General features: G+C 40.5%; 1 protein-coding gene across 1 annotated transcript in view; it reads left to right on the plus strand.

The window, feature by feature from the left end:
• LOC124613422 (putative defense protein) overlaps nt 1-19967 on the plus strand; it is a 72566-nt gene extending 52599 nt beyond the window's left edge. The window contains exons 7-9 of the mRNA XM_047142125.1: nt 16680-16768; nt 19009-19075; nt 19602-19967. Of these exons, the coding sequence (XP_046998081.1) occupies nt 16680-16768; nt 19009-19075; nt 19602-19637 (192 nt within the window). The 3' untranslated portion in view covers nt 19638-19967. The remainder of the gene's footprint in view (nt 1-16679; nt 16769-19008; nt 19076-19601) is intronic.
• Nucleotides 19968-23318: the final 3351 nt, after the last annotated feature.

Consider the following 23318-nt stretch of genomic DNA (forward strand, 5'->3'; position numbering starts at 1 on the left):
CCCTGAAATATTTTCTTCCATAGTAAGTCCTGTGCTGTAGCCATTTTTGCGTCATCTGTGCTGTATTTAAATGAGTAATGATGACTATACCATCATTGTAGCATACTACATGCACCCAGTCATTTGTTATTCACGTTTTCTCAAAACACCAAAAATTCAATATGTATTAAATAAGATTCCTCATTAGAGAGCTCCACGCACTCCAAAAATGCAGGCCACCCTCTCCTCTCTCATATATACATACAGGGTGTTACAAAAAGGTAGAGCCAAACTTTCAGGAATCATTCCTCACACACAAATAAAGAAAAGATGTTATGTGGACATGTGTCCGGAAACGCTTAATTTCCATGTCAGAGCTCATTTTAGTTTCGTCCACCTACGCTCAATGGAGCACGTTATCATGATTTCATACGGGATACTCTACCTGTGCTGCTAGAACATGTGCCTTTACAAGTACGACACAGCATGTGGTTCATGCGCGATGGAGCTCCTGCACAATTCAGTCAAAGTGTTAGTGCGCTTCTCAACAACAGATTCGGTGACTGATGGATTGGTAGAGGCGGACCAATTCCATGGCCTCCACGCTCTCCTGACCTCAACTCTCTTGACTTTCATTTATTGGGGCATTTGAAAGCTCTTGTCTACGCAACTCCGGTACCAAATGTAGAGACTCTTCGTGCTCGTATTGTGGACGGCTGTGATACAATACGCCATTCTCCAGGACAGCATCAGCGCATCAGGGATTCCATGAGACGGAGGGTGGATGCATGTATCCTCGCTAACGGAGGACATTTTGAACATTTCATGTAACAAAGTGTTTGAAGTCACGCTCGTACGTTCTGTTGCTGTGTGTTTCCATTCCATGATTAATGTGAATTGAAGAGAAGTAATAAAATTAGCTCTAACATGGAAAGTAAGCGTTTCCGGACACATGTCCACATAATATATTTTCCATCTTTGTGTGTGAGGAATGTTTCCTGAAAGTTTGGCCGTATCTTTTTTTAACACCCTGTATATATATATGAAGATTAGATGGGTAGATCACGTAACAAATGAGGAAGTATTGAATAGGATTGGCGAGAAGAGGAGTTTGTGGCACAACTTGACAAGAAGAAGGGATCGGTTGGTAGGACATGTTCTGAGGCATCAAGGGATCACAAATTTAGTATTGGAGGGCAGCATGGAGGGTAAAAATCGTAGAGGGAGACCAAGAGATGAATACACTAAACAGATTCAGAAGGATGTAGGCTGCAGTACGTATTGGGAGATGAAGAAGCTTGCACAGGATAGAGTAGCATGGAGAGCTGCATCAAACCAGTCTCAGGAGTGAAGACCACAACAACAACAACATATATATACACGTTAAGAAAAAGGTATCATAAACCCACAAATACCATACTGCTATTCTATGGATCTTAAGGGGAGTTGGAATGCCGGAAAATGGAAAAAATTCACATTTTCAGTTTTTAACCTTATAACTTAATTTGAAATTTTCTGCTTAAAATGGTGCAAAATTTGTTAAGAAATTCCAATTGGAAGTATTTTTATTTAATTTTTCAAAATTACATGTGCGCCCAGCAAAGTTACCCATCTTGTGATTTGTACACATTTAAATCTTCGCATTTCCGAAAACATTACATATAGAAGGCTGTGGATTTCACTCTTCAGTTGTAGAATCTTTGATCCTTCCATAGGTACCATTGTTTTTACGACTAGCTGTGTTTATTGTTCAGTTTTTGATCTGTGAGTGTTTGTTTTGAGCCTCGAGTTTAGTTTGTCGCTCATTTGGAGTTTGTTATCTGTCTTGTTTTGACTTTCAGTGGTGAGTGCGTAGTTTCTACGATGCCTAGGAGTGCATCATTATTTAAAAAGCGAAAGTTTCGCGGTAATAGATTTACAAATAACGTTTGTTCAAGTGATTCTGCTTCAGCACCTGTTGATGCTGGTGAAAGTTCTGACGTTTGTACAGCTGAGATGTGTGAAGGAGACACGCCCACCAGTGCATCAAAAAAGAAGTTATCAAACTGTGCAAGTGAAATTACAGATGAAGCTTCTAATGAACAATATGTTTTAGTCGACTTTCCTGTTTTTACTGAGTTTATGAAGAAATGTTTGTGTTGTAATCTTTGTGGAGGTTCTTTTGATATGAACATAACAAAATCTATAGGACTTTCCTGCAAAATTGCTATAGTTTGTGCCAGTTGTGAAAATGAGACCTGTTTTTGGAGCTCTAAAACATGCAGTAGCAATTTGTTTGAGAGTAATATCAGGCTAATGTATGCAATGAGAGCAATTGGTAAAGGACATACTGCTGCTCAAACATTTTGTGCCATAATGAATCTTCCACCTCCACCTGCTAAAATTGACAATTACACTGAAGTGATAGGAGATGCTGTTCAGTCTGTAGCAGATTTATCAATGAAAGCTGCTGCCAGTGAAGCAAAATATATAAATGAAGGAAACCCAGATATCCCTGTTGCTTTTGATGGAACCTGGCAGAAAAGGGGTCACACATCCAAAAATGCTGTTGCTACTGTTACTAGTGTGGACAGCGGTAAAGTTTTGGACTATGAAGTGCTCACTAAACATTGTTACCATTGTGCATCTGGTAAGATAGAAGCAGCTCACATATGTAGCAAGAATTATGAAGGTACGAGTGGAGGCATGGAGGCTGCCGCTGCTGTGAAAATGTTTAGCAGATCAGAAAAAGAACGGGGAGTATTTTACACAAAATTCCTTGGAGATGGGGACTCCAAGGCATACAAAAGTGTTACAGAATCCATGCCATATGTCAATAAGACAATAACTAAACTAGAATGTGTCGGTCATGTTCAGAAACGAATGGGCACTCGTCTAAGGAAACTGAAACAGAATCTGAAGGACAAAATTTTGTCAGATGGTAAAACCATTAGAGGTCGCCTGTCAGATAAAATTATAAATGAATTACAACAATACTATGGTATGGCAATAAGAAATAATGCAAATAATTTGCAGGAAATGAGACAAGCTGTATGGGCCACATATTTACATCGATCATCAACTGATGATAATCCTCAACATTTTGCTTGTCCAGATGGTCCTCAGTCATGGTGCAATTATAGAAAATCTCAAGCTACTGGGGATCCTTATCACCATAAAAATTATATTCCATTGGCTGTTATGGAAGTAATTAAACCAATATATAGAGACTTGGGGCATCCTGATCTTCTGCGAAAATGTCTTCATGGTTGTACCCAGAATCAAAACGAGTCGTTCAACAACCTCATTTGGACTCGTGTACCTAAGAATGTATTTGTTGGGATAAAAACATTGAAATGGGGAGTCAGTGATGCTGTTATTTCATTCAATGATGGTCATATGGGTAGGCTAAAGGTCATGGCAAGGCTCGGCATTGCTCCTGGTATCAACACCATCAGAGGTCTTCAGCTTCTGGACAGCGTGCGAGTAAGGAAGGCTCAGTATGCAGCTGAATTTAATACAAAAAAAGCAAGGGCAGCAAGGAGAAGAAAGCTTCTAGGTGAAGAAGAAGAACTAGAAGATGACCCTGATTACTCTGCTGGACACTTTTGATAATAGAATAAAAGGTATTTGTGAATTTTCATAATAAATTACTTTAATCGCATTTTCTGGCATTTGACATTTTTAGTGTTACATGTACCTTTATCTCATAAACCACTCAACCAACAACATTCAAATTTTCAGAAATGCTGCAAAACAGTTCAAAGAGGCCACTGAACTAGAATCATGACAAGAACTGGCTTATTCTCTGAACTAGGGAAGTTTATGTTATACTTTTTCCAATAAAAAATGGCTTAATGGTAAAAAATTCATAAATACTATACCAACAAAAAGAAAACATTGGTTCTAGTTCAGTGGGCTCACAATATATGCTGAAAACCTCTGCCAGAATTTCAAAGTTCTGAAGATAATAGTTCCAAAGAAAAAGGTACACAAAGTTAGCAAATTTAACATTGGCGAGATAGGGCATTCCAACTCCCCTTAAGGTAAATTATTGTATCTGCATTTCGATATATGTGGATACATTACGTCAAGGTATGCATCTCTTAACAACATTACACGTAGAACAATGAGATATGTATTGATTTTCAATAGTGTTCATTTCTCCATCCCATTTATGCGGGAATGGAAGGACTCAACATCAGATTTTGGATGGGGGTAGCATATATCACATCTATCTGCTGCAGGAACCTGAAAGTAATTCCTGTAATTATAATCTGCCTATCTCCATTATGCATATTGTCCACTTTTCTCAAGATCTGCAGAATAGCGGTATAGTTTTTGTGGGAACAATTTAAGATACTTTTTTTCTTAAAATCAGTGGAACAGTAAGGAGTACAGCGGGGGTCTGCAATCGGTGGGTTGCCAGACGTGCTGGTCTGATACTTACAGCTACTTTAGTTTTCAATTGTGAAACTAGACCTTTTCACCAATTTGTGTTACATTTGTACAATTGTGACAACCTTCTTTACCATCGTTCTGCTCACTACAAGTCGGTGGAATATAGAAATCTTTATGTGAGTTGCAATTACTGCCAATATTTGCTATCTAACCGTACCATAGCTCTGTTACAACAAGTTTAATGTGACATCGTACGCGTTGCCACAAATAAGAACCACACCAGAACATGAACACCTCTATAATGGGCTTTCAAGATATCTTTGTGTGTGTGTGCAGTTTCTACCATAACATATGATTGGTAGAACTCAAAATTGTTAGCTTGCATTTGATGGTTGAAGATGCTTTCCTTGCCTTCGCTGCCCCACGGTGGTCATCATACTCATTCCCCTAACACCCCAACCTCCGCAGAGAAAGTGCTCCTTGGCTGCAACAGCTTATCCCCTGTCTCTTGTCAGTGCTTGGTGGTAGATGTCAGAAGTCATCGCCTTGGAACTACTGCCAACCATTGTGAACTAAGAATAGATAGTGCTGCATTAATACTAGCATATTTAATACTGTGACTGAAGATGAAAGATTACAAGTGAAGGTCAATTGCTATCCATAAGTCCAATGATGCCTCAATTATTAATGAATTCTCATATACACAAAATATCAAATTAATTCCTTTTGTTCTTTTAGAATGCAGAATCGTATGTTAAGGAATTCTTAATTACAGTACTTAAATGTGTTAAATGGTCGAAGTAGAGAGGATATAAAATGTAGACTGGCAATGGCAAGGAAAGCGTTTCTGAAGAAGAGAAATTTGTTAACATCGAGTATAGATTTAAGTGTCAGAAAGTCGTTTCTGAAAGTATTTGTATGGAATGTAGCCATGTATGGAACTGAAACATGGACGATAAATAGTTTAGACAAGAAGAGAATAGAAGCTTTCGAAGTGTGGTGCTACAGAAGAATGCTTAAGATTAGCTGGGTAGATCACATGACTTATGAGGAGGTACTGAATAGAATTGGAGAGAAGAGGAGTTTGTGGCACAACTTGACTAGAAGAAGGGATCGGTTGGTAGGACATGTTCTGAGGCATCAAGGGGTCACCAATTTAGTACTGGAGGGCAGCGTGGAGGGTAAAAATCGTAGAGGGAGACCAAGAGATGAATATACTAAGCAGATTCAGAAGGATGTAGGCTGCAGTAGGTACTGGGAGATGAAGAAGCTTGCACAGGATAGAGTAGCATGGAGAGCTGCATCAAACCAGTCTCAGGACTGAAGACCACAACAACAACAAAATGTGTTAATTGTTTATCTCTGACCATGCTTTCTTTTTTGTCTTTTTTCAGCAGTTATTGTTAGTATTACATATACTGAAGCGCCGATGAAACTGGTATAGGCATGTGTACTCAAATACGGAGATATTAGACAGGCATGATACGAGACTGAGGTCGGCAACACCTGCATAAGACAACAAGTGCCTGGCGCTGTTGTCAGATCGATTACAGCTGCTACCATGGCAGGTTATCAAGATTTAAGTGAGTTTGAACGTGGTGCTATAGTCGGTGCACGAGCAATGAGTGACAGCATCTGTGAGATAGCGATGAAGTGGGGATATTTACGTACGACCATTTCATGAGTGTACCTTGAATATCAGGAATCCGGTAAAACATCAAATCTCCGACATCGCTGCTACTGGAAAGGATAATGCATGAACGGGACTAATGACGACTGAAAAGAATTGTTCAGCGTATGAGAAGTGCAACCCTTCCACAAATTGCTGCAGATTTCAACGCTGGGCCATCAACAAGTGCCAGTGTGCGAACCATTCAATGATACATCATCGATATGGACTTTTGGAGCTGAAAGCCCGCTCGTGTACCCTTGATGACTGCACGACACAAAGCTTTACGCCTCGCTTCGCACGTCAACACCGACATTTGACTGTTGATGACTGGAGACATATTGCCTTGTAAGAAAAGTCTCGTTTCAAATTGTATCGAGCGGATGGACGTGTACAGGTACGGAGACAACCTCACGAATCCATGGACCCTGCATGTCAGCAGGGAACTGTTCAAGCAGGTGGGGGCTCTATAATGGTGTGTGGCGTGTGCAGTTGGAGTGGTATGGGATCCGTGATATGTCTATACACTACTCTGACAGGTGACAAGTATATAAGCATTCTCTCTGATCACCTGTATCCATTTATGTCCATTGTGCATTCGACGGACTTGGTCAATTCCAGTAGGATAATGCGACACCCCAAACGTGCAGAATTGCTACATAGTGGCTCCAGGAACACTCTTCTGAGTTTAAGCACTTCCGCTGGGCACCAAACTCCCCAGACATGAACATTACTGAGAATATCTGGGTTGGCTTGCAAGTGCTGTTCAGAGGAGATCTCCACCCCCTCGTACTATTGCGGATTTATGGACAGCCCTGCAGGATTCATGTTGTCAGTTTCCTCCAGCACCACATCAGACATTAGTCGAGTCTATGCCACGTCATGTTGCCGCACTTCTGCGTGCTCGCAGCGGCGCTACACGATATTATGCAGGTGTACCAGTTTCTTTGGCTCTTCAGTGTATGATGGAAATGTGGTTAATGACAATAGAACTGTTGAAGCGGAAAGCAGATGACAGTGTGCTTTAAGGAGAATTATAACAGTGATATAATAGAGTATATTAGGTGTGGTCCAAAAATACTCGTTTTATTCCAAAGAGACCCATGTAAGCTAAAATGCTGGACACACCTGATGTACAGTACACAGTCCACGTGACACTGATTCAATGTAGCAATCCTTTTTTACACAAACTGATGCCTCATAATATTCGTAATGGGCAATCTATACTAAAAGCTGATTGTTTACACTACACCATGTAAGCCTTATTTTAGACTACTGCTGTGTGGTACCTCTTTCCCTCATATCTTGCCATTAACAAATGTTCCAACAAATCTACAGTCCTCAATATATAGCATTTGCGTATCCAGCATCTGTCTTCCTTAATTTGGAACGCGATTTCCTTATAGCACACCCAACGTCCATCATTTTAAAATGCTATGTGCTTATTGTCACTATCACTTCTCTTTATGTAATTCCTACATTTTAAATTCACCGAATGTACTAATCTATCGTTACTTCTTTCTGTAGCAGTAAACTCATTCAGCAACTATGAAATTGGCTATTCTGAATGAAAGTATAAACCCCTATATATTATTGTAAAACTTCTTTCATATTCAATGGTAGCTTCCCAGGTTGGGGATTCTCTAGCAGATTTAAGGTAGAGCAGTGTGCAGCTTCTCCCACATAGGCAGTGCACAGGCACATAGTGGTAATTATTTTAGAAACTAAACACTTTTTTCCAAAGAACCTGTAGGTGACATGCGTATGGGATTTATTTGGATGCACAAGTCGGACATCCACAAATGGAATTCCCAATCACAGTCTCATCTGATAGCAGTTTATTGAAATCTTATCCAGTAGCGTATAGCAGAGCACAGGTGGAGATGGAGCTGTAGATGGGATAGAGGAAATTGTATAAACATTCTTGCAGTTGACATTGGATATACCATACTGTGCATAGGAAGAAATCTGGTACTGTTGTAATACATAATAGTGGAATGAGTACATAAATACGGAAGCAGCTGTCAGGGACTGAGAGAACTGTAATTTTGTCCATAAAAGAGGTAGTTAATAAAAGACAGTATGTATGGAGGTGTATAAATAGTCATTTTTTACCCTGTCAGTGCATGAGAATGAAGCAGAAAGAAATTAACATGGTATTTGTTTAGTAATAAAAATGTATAGGAATAAGCATCTCAAGCGAGCTAAAGCAGGATGCATAAAGCAAAAGCAAATACCAAATCAGAAACTCTATATTATTACTAGGACGGAATTGCGTTGGTGTAACACCATCTGAAAGAAAGGACAGCGTATTTCTTGTGAAATGCTTCTGGATTAATTTAACAAAAAAACTACATTCAATTAAGACTCTGATCGGGAATTCCATATGTGGATGTGGTAGAAAACATATACCGCCCTATCCTAAATCTGCTATTAGATTTCCTGACCTCGAGAGCTACTAGTAAGTGCGAATGAACTTTTATAGTAATATACAGCAGTTGTTTGCTGTCATGCAGAAGTCACGTGCACAGCTAATTTCGTAGTTTTGGAATGACTTTACCAATATAGCAAAAAAAAAAAAAAAAAAACGATAGATTAGTTCACTGCTGGATGATCGACTAATTATGATCTAGGAACTATTATGATCTAGGAATTACAAAAAAGGTAGTGCTGGTAGCAATAAGCATGTTGCATTTTCAAAATCATGAAGATAAAAGTGTGATAGCAATAAGCAAATCGCATTGGACATCAGTTAATGGCAAGAATATGAGGAAAAGTGGTACCCTACAGTCACACTCTAAAATGAGGCTAACATGGGGCAGTGTAAACAATATGTTTGTAGTATAGATCTGCCATTGAGAATATTATGAAACACCTATTTGCTTAAAAAAGGAGTGCTGCGTTGTATCAATGTGTGGTGGACTGTCTTCTGTACATCTTGTTATTTATTTATTTATTTACACGTCAAGTTCCGTAGGACCAAATTGAGGAGCAAACCTCCAAGGTCATGGAACGTGTCAGCACATGAAATTACAACATAAAAGTAATAACAGATAAAAATAAATGTTTATGATCCCGAAAAACGTCAGTCTATCAGTTTAAGTAAACGCAATCAACAATACACTAAGAATCAGCTTAATTTTTCAAGGAACTCCTCGACAGAATGGATAGAGTGACCCACGAGGAAACTCTTCAGTTTGGTTTTGAAAGCGCGTGGATTTCTGCTAAGATTTTTGAATTAGAGTGGTAGCTTATTGAAAATGGATGCAGCAGTATACTGCACACCTTTTTGCACAAGAGTTAAGGAAGTCTGATCCAAATGCAGGTTTGATTTCTGCCGAGTATCAACCGAGTGAAAGTTGCTTATTCTTGGGAATAAGCTAATATTGTTAAGAAGAAATGACAGTAAGGAATATATACACTACTGGCCATTAAAATTGCTACACCACAAAGATGACGTACTACAGACGCGAAATTTAACCGACAGGAAGATGATGCTGTGATATGCAAATGATTAGCTTTTCAGAGCATTCACACAAGGTTGGCGCCGGTGGCGACACCTACAACGTACTAACATGAGGAAAGTTTCCAACCGATTTCTCATACACAAACAGCAGTTCACCGTCGTTGCCTGGTGAAACGTTGTTGTGATGCCTCGTGTAAGGAGGAGAAATGCGTACCATCACGTTACCGACTTTGATACAGGTAGGATTGTAACCTATCGCGATTGCGGTTTATCGTATCGCGGCATTGCTGCTAGCGTTGGTCGAGATCCAATGACTGTTAGCAGGGAATCGGCGGGGAATATGCTATTTGGCACAATAGTCTGCAGCAAATTGTGAAAAATGAAATTGGAAATAACACCTGAATTTGCTGCTAATGTTGAGCACCTGGGGTACAGAACATGAAAGCTAAGTCCATCTGGGTATCCTGAAGGGTTATGGTGATGGGACAGCAATAGAGGCACACTACAGGAGTGTGGGGAGGTCAGGAACTACAATAATTATGATAAGACTAAAAACATTTTATCATAAATTAGACTTGTATAAACATTAGAGCGCAAGTGGACTACCTGGCAGCAATTTTGTGCTACGAATTACGGTGTACAAAATGATAGTGCAGTGTCATAAATTAGATTAGGCTAAAACATTTGGCCTTTAAAGAACACTAGTGTGAACAAAATTAAGAGGGCAAGTGAGGAGTTTGTTTAGATAGGGGTCATAAATTTCACTCGTTTGTTTACATAAGAATGGTAGCCCAAGTGGCTGGATTGTTCATGTAAGGATAACAACTGGCCTTTTGTCCTGAAACTTGTACAGGCCTCTGTTCGTATCACCCTGGCCACATCTCATGAATGCTGTTGACCAAATGTAATGCACTCAAATCTGGCGTCTAGTGAACAACGACGATAGTGTACATTATACCAATGGCAAGGAAAGATTATACCTTGGCACTGAACATCAGCTGTGCTTACATAACCATCTCATGTCACTAAAGAATCAGTTTAATAAAAAATGCTAAAAAATAATAAATATCTGTAATGTGGAAAGATACAAGATCCTCACACCCAGTTTGAAGACTATTGATCTGATTGTATGCTACCTGTCGTGTTCTCCGTATGTTAACACTTATGTAAACCAGAATAGAAATAGACTACCAGATGGCTGCATTTCATGAAACGGTAGTCCAGATTTTCGTTTTTTCTTCCTTTTATTCTCGTAGTTTACAGAAGATCTGATTATTACAGCTCTAATGTGAATATTGTGATTATACTGCATTCCCATGAACTCATAAAAGAGTGTGTTAAGGGTAATACAAAGCAATATCAACACATCATCACAGAAATGTGAGGCAAAGTGGCGGCTCAGAACACATTAGGATGTTTCACATTGAAGAGTAAAATTAGGACAGTTACTAAGAAATTAGAAAAGCATTTATATCGTTATCTTCACGTTATTGTGTTCATCAACATAACGTAGAAAGATTGAACCCTTTGAAGAGGTGTTGCGATTGTGACGAAGGTAATAGAGTAATCCTTATTCAAAAAGTGGTGGATAAAAGCCTTTCCCCAAGCCTTTGCCAACGAGTTGTGACTTCCGTTTGTAGCGTAGTATCATTTATGTGTGTCCTTGCTCTGTCATCGTTATAGTTAAATGTGTAAGTGTTTTCTTTTTCGCCTCTAATGAAGATATGAACTATGGATATCCCCTAAATTAAAACTGCCTGTGTCGTCACTGATAACCACGTACTCATAAGAAATGGTTATATGAGAAAATCCTAGTTCTAGGTCGTGGTGAGCACGTGCCTCATGAGTGATGAATAGCGATACCGAGACGTTATCTATGAAACAGTGAATCGGCGTGAAGTAGCGGCGATCGAATTGAGTGGCGTGTGGCGCGGGATGGCCCAGCAGGCGGTATTTAAGGCGGCGCTTAAATGACTTGTGATGTATACCGTCTGCAACCTCCTACGGCACGACCAGTTCACGACTCTCACTCTAGCAGGTCAGTAGTCACGGGTGCTCTATTCACATATATCTCACACGATGGGGAAGTCACTAGTTAGCCCCTTGCAATATTCTCTGCACTCATTTTTGCAAAGTTAATTGAAATTTAACATCTTAAGTAATATTTGTATCAGGAGTATCAATCCTCACAGTAGATGCGGATCTGTCAGGAGTAGGACTTGAGAATATCAATAGAAATAAAAGCTATTTTTCGTAAGTTTTATCTAGAAAGGACACTCTGACCTCAAGTTCCATTGAAGATTTATCGGGGGGGGGGGGGGGGGGGGGCACTTTCCACAGTATAGCTAACAGTGTAACAGTGACGGTGATAATACTGAACGAAGTTTCAGAAACAGGTTTTCGTTCATTCATACTGCTCTTGTGAAGAAATGTAACGGGTGATGTATGGGTAGTGACTTCATTAAAGGAAAAAAAAGGAAAAAACAGCTAAGCGACGTAATCCGTAAAATACACTACTATGCCTGCAACAATGAAATAGAAGCTACAAAATTTCAAAATAAAATCTGATGGATGAAGTGGGAAATGTTCTTGACAACAGATCTATCCTTGAAAATAAGAGCCATTTTAAGAGGAAAGTAATACTTAATTTTTGAACTTACGTATATCTTGGATGTAGAACGGCATTTTTTTGGAACAGAGATTCGGGTGCACTCATATCAATACAGATTTTAGGAAAGCCGAATGAAAAATCTGAAATTGATTATATGCTTGAGGTCCCATCGAGTTCTAAATCCTTAGAGGAAAAGTATCACACAGGTGGGGCTGTAATGGGGGATTTAGCGCCACTGCGGTATCAGGTTTAAGTAGTTCAAGGCAACCACAGAAAACGTTAATCGAGTTGGAAAAACGCCATGTTAGATCATACTTCTCCTGGGCATTAGGCTCATGATCCAAACTACCAAATTAACTTACTCCTGTGGCCATGTTAAAGTTACTAACAAAATGAAAATGTCCTGTAAAATGTCTTCCACATAAAGGAAACGCGAGCTTGAGAAAGACAGGCAAAAGGAATTTTTCGCTTTCAGGACCACTAGTGAGCATACTGAACTGGACCATGTGCTTTATGACTAAACTGGCCCTTATGGCACATTGGAAGGGGATTTTCATAAATAATTTGCTGTTGCTATAGTCATATATGGCAGGTTGAGTATTTACTGAGAGTGGAGCCGGTGTGTTGGTGTGTGTGTTCAGGATGCAGCTGTTGGTGTTGTCCTGTGTCGCGCTGCTGGCCCCCCTGGCGGCTGGAGCGCCACCCTCAGACCGCAACCACGTGCCGCCCATCGCGTGTGAAGACATGGCGCCCATCCACGGGGACAACCAGCCCAGCGAGGAGCCGGCGCCCTACACCATCTCCGTGTCCACCACAGCCGTGACCGCGGGCCAGACCGTCACAGGTGAGCGCACCGCAGCTTCATGTGTCAAGTACGGCGTGCTCACTCTGTGGGCCACGGAGTGCGGGAAAGACACGTGCTGGCTGTAGTAATTTCTTTCTACATCACATGTTGGGCCACGTTAAGGCCACGAAATGCTGTTGTCGTCTTCTATGCAACGCTCATCCATATGAACAATAGGCCTACTGTACTGAAGTCTTTGTCTCCTTGTACTTATTAACGCAATCCCCCTCCCTTCTCGAAAAAACACGAAGTTATTTCTGACTCTAAATTAACAATACTGCAAATACCACACGATGTGTGATCTATCATGTTATTTTACTATGGTCAAGCACTGAAATCAACGGATGGAGTTACTTTATGACAGAGTTCCCTATATGCATTGGAGAATACGGCTTCCATACGTCAACTGACATTGTGGTCACTTTCGCCCTCAAAAACCTGAATTCTGAAAGTACATCGGATTTTTCTTCTCAGCGGTAACAAGTTGTCATCTACCCAAGATTGGTTTGAATAAGATAGTGAATTGCTGGGAATGATCTTATTAGAGGTGAAATGACTTCCCAGCCTGCTGTACGAAGAGTTACAGTTATGTTAACCCTTATACTAAAATTAATGGAGATAAATTTAATAAACAAGAGAGACGTTAAAGAATTATAACTAACTACAATATATCCCTCAACACACACAAACGCACACACACACACACACACACACACACACACACACACACACACACACATATATATATATATATATATATATATATATATATATATATATATATATATATATGCCTACCGTGCGTCCCAGCAGAATGTTACTCTCTCTCCTTCTGTGTATTCATTGTATGAGAATTGACCATTATGTTAATCGCATGGGATCATATAATTTAATGATGATCCTTTTACGCTACTAGTGTGGAAATGCAAACTCCGTGCCAAAGGACGAAGAATATCTGTCGTAGTGGAAGTAACAGTAGAATTCAGAGCCAGTTCTATTCATTTTTTTAGCTACATTTCAAATTGAACCACGCAATTTGGCATGTCTAAATGACAGCTAGATTGGCTGCAAATTATCAGCAAACTAACTCGTGATACCTATGTTCTTTTAAAGTTTAGTTGATCCACCAGCCTGTACATTGCAAGCTACGTGCTGTTATAGAAAAAATACAGCCATACATATATGGTTCGGATGGCTCTGAGCACTATGAGACTTAACATCTGAGGTCATCAGTCCCCTAGAACTTAGAACTAATTAAACCTAACTAACCTAAGGACATCACACACATCCATGCCCGAGGCAGGTGTCGAACCTGCGACCGTAGCGGTCGCGCGGTTCCAGACTGAAGCGCCTAGGACCGCTCGGTCACACCGGCCGGCTCAATCATACATATATCACCGAGATATTAGTACACATGCACTGACAAGAGACAAATAACGCAGTCATGGCTTTTTAAGTTGTGTCATCATCATCGGCATCCATCTAGAATCTCCAGCTACTTGGATTGTGCTATAAGTCGCTTTCCTTTGTGCACACGTTCTTGGTACCACTGCACTCCTCCTCCTTCCAGATCCTGTTTCACTTGAATTATCCACCGTTTTCTGTGCCGGTGTCTACGTCTCAAGTCTTCAAATTCCGTCTTAAGCCTATTTTTCGCTGTTCTTGCGTGATCCATTCTATTGACATGTTCAAACCTTGATTTTTTTTTATTCCTTCACACTGGAGATGACACTCTTGTGTTTCGTGGGGGATTTGTTTCGTTCTGGATCTAACTTCGAAACTTCATTTTTGCCTGCAACTATCTCTTTCGTGATTGGCACAGGTTTCAATAGCATAGCTGGCAAAAGAATATATCTGATAAAGCGTAGTCTTGGATGCTGAAGGATTTGGTCTTTTAAACTGCATCGTGGCATACAATTTTTCTCGACAAGTCTGTTCTCTTGTCAAGTATTGAGACTGTTAATGGTCATCATCGATTAGAATACTTGTCAAATGACTTCTTCATACAGCTCCATTAACACGTGCAACTATAGATGTACCTTAGCTGATGGAGAGTGATCAGTATTTTAGTACTGACGTTGTGGTTGTTGTTGCAGTGCACTTCTCGGGCAACACGACGTTCAGGGGCGTGTACGTGCAGGCCCGCCAAGGGGACCAGCCGGTGGGGCAGTTCCTCGCCAGCGACGTGGCCGGCGTCGGTCTGGACGACTGCGCGCCCGGCACCAGCGTGAGTAGTCGCAGCTGCCTCTCCAGTTTACGTGACCGTTGCGTTTAGAATAACGTATTTCCCGTTTCTTGTGAAATTTGTGACATGTAGCTACACTCACTCACACACACACACACACACACACACACACACACACACATATATATATATATATATATATATATATATATATATATATATATATACGCTTTCCCGCAAGACGGGTCCTCTAGTCTTGGCGGAGTTATCGTTATCATTTACGCGAGTTCTCCGTCCTTCGCGTTTGGGGGACTTCACCTCTGTGGTTTTCTGAGGGAATGGAGGGATGTCAGTGAGATATCGATGCCTTAAAACGCTCCGTAAGACGCCCTTTGGTGTCTCCGTAAATTTTCATACACGCTTGCTTACTTACTTACTGAGTAGAACATGCGCTGCCTCCTCCCACCCCTCTCCCGCCCTCAAAACAGCGTTATTTCAGTGAAAAATTCTCTCGGACATTCTAATTGTAAATTATTAACTATTTATTTAAATAACGTTTTACAAGTAATTTCCTGGTATGGGAATGCGCACAACAAGGTCTGTACAGCCTCTTGAGACCCAATAAGAAATACGCTTCATTAATTATCAAGCGAATGTAACACGCTTGCATCTCAAGTGGCTGTAAAATAGAAGTTCTTGCAGTCTCCGGAAGCTCAAAGAAGTTAGTTACGCTCCTGATTCACATAATTATTACTTGACCAGGTGCTACGCCAATGATTTTGCGTTAAAAATCATACATGATAATTTATTTTTTCCATATACTAAGTAAGATTTAGTTTTGTTCGTGCAACATCAAACGTGATATAAATGATATTGATACAGGAAATTGTTATAGTAATGACAAAGCAAGAATTTAGAATCTGGTTGTAACTTCACATCTATGACAATACAAGATCCACGATACTTGAGAGCCGGAGACAGATTAGTGGTGTTTTCATCTAATCCAATGGGAAACTGTAACTCTGTAACTTCAGTGTAAAATACAAACTAAGCGAAGAATTGGATCGCGGTGCAGCAGAGCTGTTTGTAAAAATAAGAACACGTCAATTGAAAATTACAGACATACATAGTAATACAGCAATATCTTTTCAGCAATCTATATATTCAACACTTATACCATCTGTGCTTCAGAAACGGAAATAATTAATCTTCAATATTTTGAGTTATTTTCCACAAGTTGTACATAAGTATGTATTACATAACAGGAAGCATTTCTACTGAATTATGTGCAAACAAATATTTCTTATCAAATATATCTGTGAGACACAAAATTATCACTTTGAAGAACGAAAACCATTACGTTATATAACTTTCGCTAGTTCAGTTATGAGTGAAAATTTATGATCGCTCAATCAAAAACTGCAGAATTTAAAAACAATGATTTAGATTCGTTCAGTACGTCAAACATATTTGGTGACGAGAAACACTGCGCCGCCTTTTATATAATCAGCGAATAAGCGTAATTACGTAACTGTCTGCTTTCAGAACGCCTTGGAATACGTTTCGAGTGAAGACACCGAGGAACTGGATGTCGAGTGGGTGGCGCCAGACATTAACGACGTCATCGTTTTCAGGTGAGACTTTCAGTACGCTGCAGAAGCGACTGGACTGAATATGCCGCCCCCTTAACTACTGCTTGCGACGTAGATGAACTGGGATTATTATGAACTAACTGTTTCTTTTCAAAAAGTTTCCTCAAAATTCTACTTCGTCATTAAATAATAATAATAATGATAATAATAAAGAAATGAATTAAAAACCTGTCTCAACGATGTCCATCGCAAATTAGTACGGGTATGCAGCAAAGTTTCATGGTGGACTAACTACCGTTTTTACTGTCCCTACGGTGCAGCTAATAAACGCTCCCTGGAACGGCAGGTAGTACAGTAGCCGGAAGAAACCTCATTCAAAAATGTAAAGTTCTTTGTTCCCCACATTTCCCGTTTATTGTTTACGCTGTGTTACTGCTGTCACCGCATACCATTTGCCAGCCGTCTTTAATCTGAGAGTCCTCGTGGAGATTCTCAGATTCTCGTCGAATGCTGGCACAGACGCGGATTTTCGTGGCCTTCCTCTGGCCGATGTCCAGGAATTTCTTACCGCATTTCTCTGCTTCTTTTAACAATGGACCACAGAAAAGGTTTTACGTTGCCGATTTAAAAAATATATTACCTCAACGCCGATTCCCTAGCTGTCGTCTTTTACGCAGTTCTGGCGGGTGTAACATTCTGCAAGCCGCTTTTCCGTTTCATTTTATGTTGTCCTTTTTCCCTGTAGCTTCCAACTCTTCACAGCTGTTCGCTATGTAGTGACCTCCAACAAACCGATACAGCGCCGCAATTGCTTCCAGTCTGTTTGTAGACCACAACAGGGAACTCAGGATTACTCTCAGCACTTCTCAGAGATAGTTCTCCAAGACGTTCTCCATGCTAAACAAGCTTTTACCGTACTTTCTGGGTAAACCACCTCACTGGACATGCTCACAAGATGTTAGTTAGAGGCTTGGAACTTAAGTAGTAGTAGCTATTTATTCACAACCGATACAAAAGAGGTACATGCCTGCGCCTGTTACTGTCCTTCAAAGTAGCCACCAGCGTTGTATAGAACCCGTTGCCAGTGATGTGGAAGGCATAGTATACCGTTAGCAGAGCCTGTTCTGGTGATGGTGCGAAAGGAACAGTCTACCGCCTGTCGAATCTTTGGAACCGTTCTGAAGCGAATGCTACGAAGTGGTTCCTTCATCTTCGGAATCAAATCAAAGTCTCAAGGACTTAAGTCCGGGGAGTACAGTACTTCCCAGTCTCATCGACCTAGCAGAATAGCCACAGCTTGCGCTGTATGCGCCCGCGCATTGTCGTGCAAAATGATGGGTACAATACAGTACAAAACTGAAAAGAATCCAGTCGTTTGTGAATGTGAGAGTCCACCAAATAATTTTACGACGAATTTTCTTCAGTATGTGGTATTAAGTCGACGAAACAGTTCGAGGCGTGGAAGTCCTAAAAGAGTGCACATGATTTCGGCTTCCTATACTGTCTCCATTGTTAGTGAATTTTGAGATGGTTCCCTATCTACGACTTTGCCCATCTCCTTCATCTATACCGCTGAAAATCTGCTATGATTTCTCTCTGAACATGTTTTTGTTGTTGTTTTTTTGTTTGTTTTTATTTTCAAGTGTATACTGAGGCAGTATTATTCTATTTCATTGTTCTCAGAGCCACTTCTCTGTTTCAAATAATTTCCTTTGCGATATCTGTGATTTTAAAAAGCCTATTAAGCACACGTCGAGGAAATTTCATATGATGTATTACGCTGCGAACTAATTAGTTTGAAATTAAGAAATGAAGTAACGGTAGTAATAGTTCAGACACACACTATTCTCTACATAAGGATAAAATTTATCTTAAATTCCATGCGCTGTGTCAAATCAGAATGAGACGATCAGCGCACTTAGTTTACAAAATTTTTATCATACTTTCGAACCATGTTAATAGTTCAAAGTTGAATGGAAACTTGTCGGGAGTCTTACAGGTTCATCAGGAAATCTGTATGCAGATAATACTTAACATATTGACAAATATAATACGCGTTTGTTATTTCTTAACTAAACGGGCTTAGTACACTTATGAGTGGAAAATAAATATCTCTACTTCAGTAACACTGAGATATGCACTGTAAAAGAGAAGCAATACTTTTGAGGCAGTGCATTCTGTTGACTGCTTTTCGCGCTCTGGTGTGGGTAGCAAAGCTAATAGCACATCACCACAGCATGACTAACGAGCTAGTTTCTAACGCTGATTTACTTCTGTTGCAGAGCGTCTTTCGTGAAGACCTTCCCTGAGTTCTGGGTCGGTGTCGAGTCAGAAACTGTCACGGTCGGGGTAAGTACACCGCTAGTCAGAAAGTTACTTTTAAATGACGATATATTTAAGTTATTTTATTCCTTTTTTGTATTAGGTAGTTTAGAGATATAATAAAGTAAGTTTACTGACTGAAGGTTAAATATTCTAGTATGTTAGGTCATGTGATCTTGAATTTCCTCCACACGATTGACGGTCCGACCCCTCTGCTTCTTCAGAATCTTTTGGTGTTCACAATTATTAGAAGGTGGATCGTGTAGAAGAAATTGAAGATGACTTAGTTACCATCCTAGAACATTTAACCTTGAATGACATCAGCTACGAAAGGCTGAGAGACTGACATCGGCTACGAAAGCACGAGGACTTACAGAGTGAGTTCACGTTCATTATGTTATTGTCGTTACTTTCTAGTCATTTCTGAGAACAAAATAAGTTTTGAAACTTCTTTGTTGAAGGTGCAGGATGTCATACAGCGTAAATTTAGCTAACTTATTTGGCTTAGCATTTAATTTCAGTACTGTGACTAGATTTTTTTAATTCTTTGCAGACCGTGCAGAAGGCTTTCCACAACATTGCTGCATGAAGATCGGAAATGTATTGTGACAGTGACGAGAATGTCGCGTAAACACATTCTTTCCAAGGCAACACATTAAAAATTAAATAACAATATGATTGTTAGTGTTGGTAATAATAAGCTAATGCAGTACGTAATTGGAATATTTAGATTAAAGTCATGAAAACACTCTATGTCCTAAGCTTAAAGAAGTTCAAAGATAACACTGAGACAGAACAGGAAAACTTCTTGCCTCTCACACATGGAAAGTACAAGGGTGGTCAGACAGCTTGCTTTGTGTTCCGGAGAACTTAATCTGAAGACGAGGATATGAGAGCGACGTCTGCCTCACATCCTGTCGTCATCAAGAATGTAACTGATGTTTTTTAAAAAAAAAAAAAATCAATTGTATTCTCATACTCTTAAGCTAAGTTATTTAGTTGTTATTGGAGCCCATCACCCAGCTCACCACCTCACATGGTACGTCTAACACTACGGACTCCGGTGTTAGCTGTCTCTCGTTGGCGTGTTGACTTAAAAAAACAGAGCAGAATACATTTTTGTACAATAGGTACGCATGTTCCTAAAAGCCGCGCATAAAAACGGGGATTTTCCAGGGCTTATACATCGGATTATATTGGTAATAGAATGGTAGGGCCAAGTGTTTTGGATAGCCCTTGGGCTAGGGACCATCACAATACCCAACAGAAAGGTCGTATTACTGTAACTATCTTAAGTAAAGGGTTAGAATTCGAATATTACACACTTTCTCCAGATTAGACAAACGAAGAGACCCGTTGGTCCTTTTTGCATTATATGTAGTCTACGGTGCGTCTTAGGGGTTTATGAGGGCATCATTTCGTTCATGGGCGGTTACTGGGAAAAGCCGAAAATAAGCTTTTTGCACCATTTTTGTACCGTTATCGGTATAAACCTAAGTACCAGTAACTAACCGAAACAAACTGCTCAAATTTTAAACAAATGTTCTCTAGTCGTCTATCTCCTCACGTTCAAATATCTTTATTCGTTATTGAGAAACACCACGTCTACGCACAGAAAAGGGCTGTATTTCTTATGATATATTCCTAAGATCCCTATCTCGAACAACAACGAAAATTTTCTTAATATCTTTATTCGTTTCCGAGATACAGAAGTTCAGATTTACCCTACTAGTACACGAGGAATACGCACGTAACGTCCGATGTTATTGCGAAAACGTAGATTATAAACGGATGTAGCACAACGAAATATGCTGTGAACTGTCTCCTTTATCATCAGAGGGGCTCTTAGAACCCCATGTTGTAGTACTGAAGCACGTGCAAAATTTATTATCATCATGATTTCCATGTGCCCTTGTCCCACTTTCAGCTCAGGGTCGGCCTTGTTACTATGGATTTGGCGTTGTTAATGTCAGAGTGTGGCCGGATGCCCTTCCTGTCGCCACCCGCAGGACGGAATTAGTGTACCCCAGCTGTCTGCGTCTAGTGTAAGCCATGGAATAGTGCGAAAGTGTTCAGATGTCTGTGAGTCGTGAAACTGAGGCGGGAGGTGGGGACCAGCCCGGTATTCATCTAGTGAGATGGGGAAAACCGCCTAAAAACCACATTCAGGCTGACCAGCACTCCGGCCCTCGTCGATAGTCTTTCGGGTGGATTTGATCCGGTTTTGAACCGGGGCCCAAGCGCCTACCCGAGTTCAGAAAGCAGTGCATTAGCGCTCTCGGCTAAACTGGCGGGTCAAAAATTTATGTGCACGTAAAATTCTGTCTAAGGTGTGAATTTACATTTGCGTTATTTGAGTTCCACGAAAGTTAACTATCAAAATTTTACTGACCCATAAAGTTCTTTTCATAAAAATGACATACCGTGCTGCAGCAGGAAGATGGCGCTAACAGCGAAAAAATTGTCCTACAAGCGCACAAAGAGGCGAATATGTTCCTGTTTAATTAAAAGACTCTGACTAAAAAGTGGGGTATCAGCTGCCTCATTCTACATTCCTCATCACCTTTAAAAAAATTTCTAGACATTTTGGCATGCAAACTTATTTCCCCTTTTTGCGCTTAGAGAGGAGGAGACAATGGTGGTGGGAAAGATACAGGAAAGTAAACAATGCTGGAAGATAGTAGACAGTGGTTGTGGTATAGAAAAAGCATAGGAGACATTGGCAGTGTGAGAGAAAGAGAGGGACACAATGTGAGTGGAACATATTTGACAGTGACTGAACATTGCTAGGAAAAGAGTGAAGGAGACAGAGCCACTAGGAGATGAATAAAGAGGAGAAACTGAAAGTGACTGAGAGCCAGTGATAATGAGAGGCAGAGTCTATGACAATGGCAATTAGGAAGACACTGATAATGACTGTGAGAAGAGCAGCAGTGGGAAGAAATGAGACAAAGGCAGTAGAGCAAGAGGCAGATAGTGACAGTGAGAGGAGACTGTAATAATAGTAGGACAGAACGAAGGAGACGTGGCTAAGAGACAGGAGAGAGTGATAGCTCAAGAGACACGAAGAGATAACGAGAATGAGTTGGACAAAATGAGTGAGTGAGAATCGCCAAATGGGATTGGATGGGTATGAGCGACTTATGGCGATAGACTTGTGGCTGTGAGCTAGTTAACAGCTGGGCGGGAGTCAGAGATGAGTTGTTAAAAAGAACGTGAATATATTTCTGTGCTAAATTTTTGGGAGAATTTTTAAAGATGCTGAGAAAGGTGGGATGAGGTAGCTGGTACCCCACTTTTCAAAATTTTCTAAACAGGAGCATATTCGCCGCTGATATGTTAACGGCTCTGGCGACACGTGACGGAAAGCTATCGATGAGAAATCGATGGTAGGCTGCAGAAGACAGGCAGCGAAACGATAGCAGTAGGAACTGGTTGTGTTTTAGCAGCCAGACTGTAGGCGTTGATAAATAACGGGTCAGTTAGTTTTGCTACAAAAACGTGGAGCACCTCGGGGCAGTATCAGTTTTAAAGAAAAAACTTACGCAAAACTCTTGAGCAACTTTCGCACATAGAAGAGTCGTAAACGTAATAGTGTCATCAACCACTAGTTAAATTGAAAAACATTCAGTTATAAGAAGACTTACGGTTTAACGTTGAATCTGAACCACTATGATTTTCTTTTTTATTCTGTAGGGCAGCACACGCCACGATGATTATTCTGACGCGTGAAAACTGAGTGCCAGGTGGTAGCTTGAATCTTGCCTTTAGCAGGCAGTTCGCTGCCAGTTGTGGTAATCGGGGCACACCTGCCTATACTGTGAAGTGTGGATGGGAGCAAGCGACAGGCTGAAGCTTCGGGCACACCTGCCTTATGCTGTAAAGTGTGGATGGGAGCAAGCGACAAGCTGAAGCTTTTAGCTCTTTCGGGAAGTGTGCATGGATATCACTTTTGGTAGGGCATAGCTACGAATCACATGGATTCAGCTTCTAGAGAAATGGATTGGGCGGAGACCTGTGAACCTTTCACAATGATATTTGTACTTCGCAGTGCAGTGTCCTCCAGTGCGATCAAAGATCTTCTGTGGAGTTTACAAATCTTGCTGAGAAATGGAAGGACAGTCAGAAAAGCAGTTCCCATCAGCCAAAAAGATTTGTTTGGAAAAAAAAAGGTTGCATTCTGAAGCGTATAGACCTGAAAAAGTCGTTGTACAAATATCACGAAGACACTGAAATACAACAAACAGAAAACTCGAAGGGAGGACGAACG

Source organism: Schistocerca americana, chromosome 4 (assembly GCF_021461395.2).
Source record: "Schistocerca americana isolate TAMUIC-IGC-003095 chromosome 4, iqSchAmer2.1, whole genome shotgun sequence".
Taxonomy (NCBI): Eukaryota; Metazoa; Arthropoda; class Insecta; order Orthoptera; family Acrididae; genus Schistocerca; species Schistocerca americana.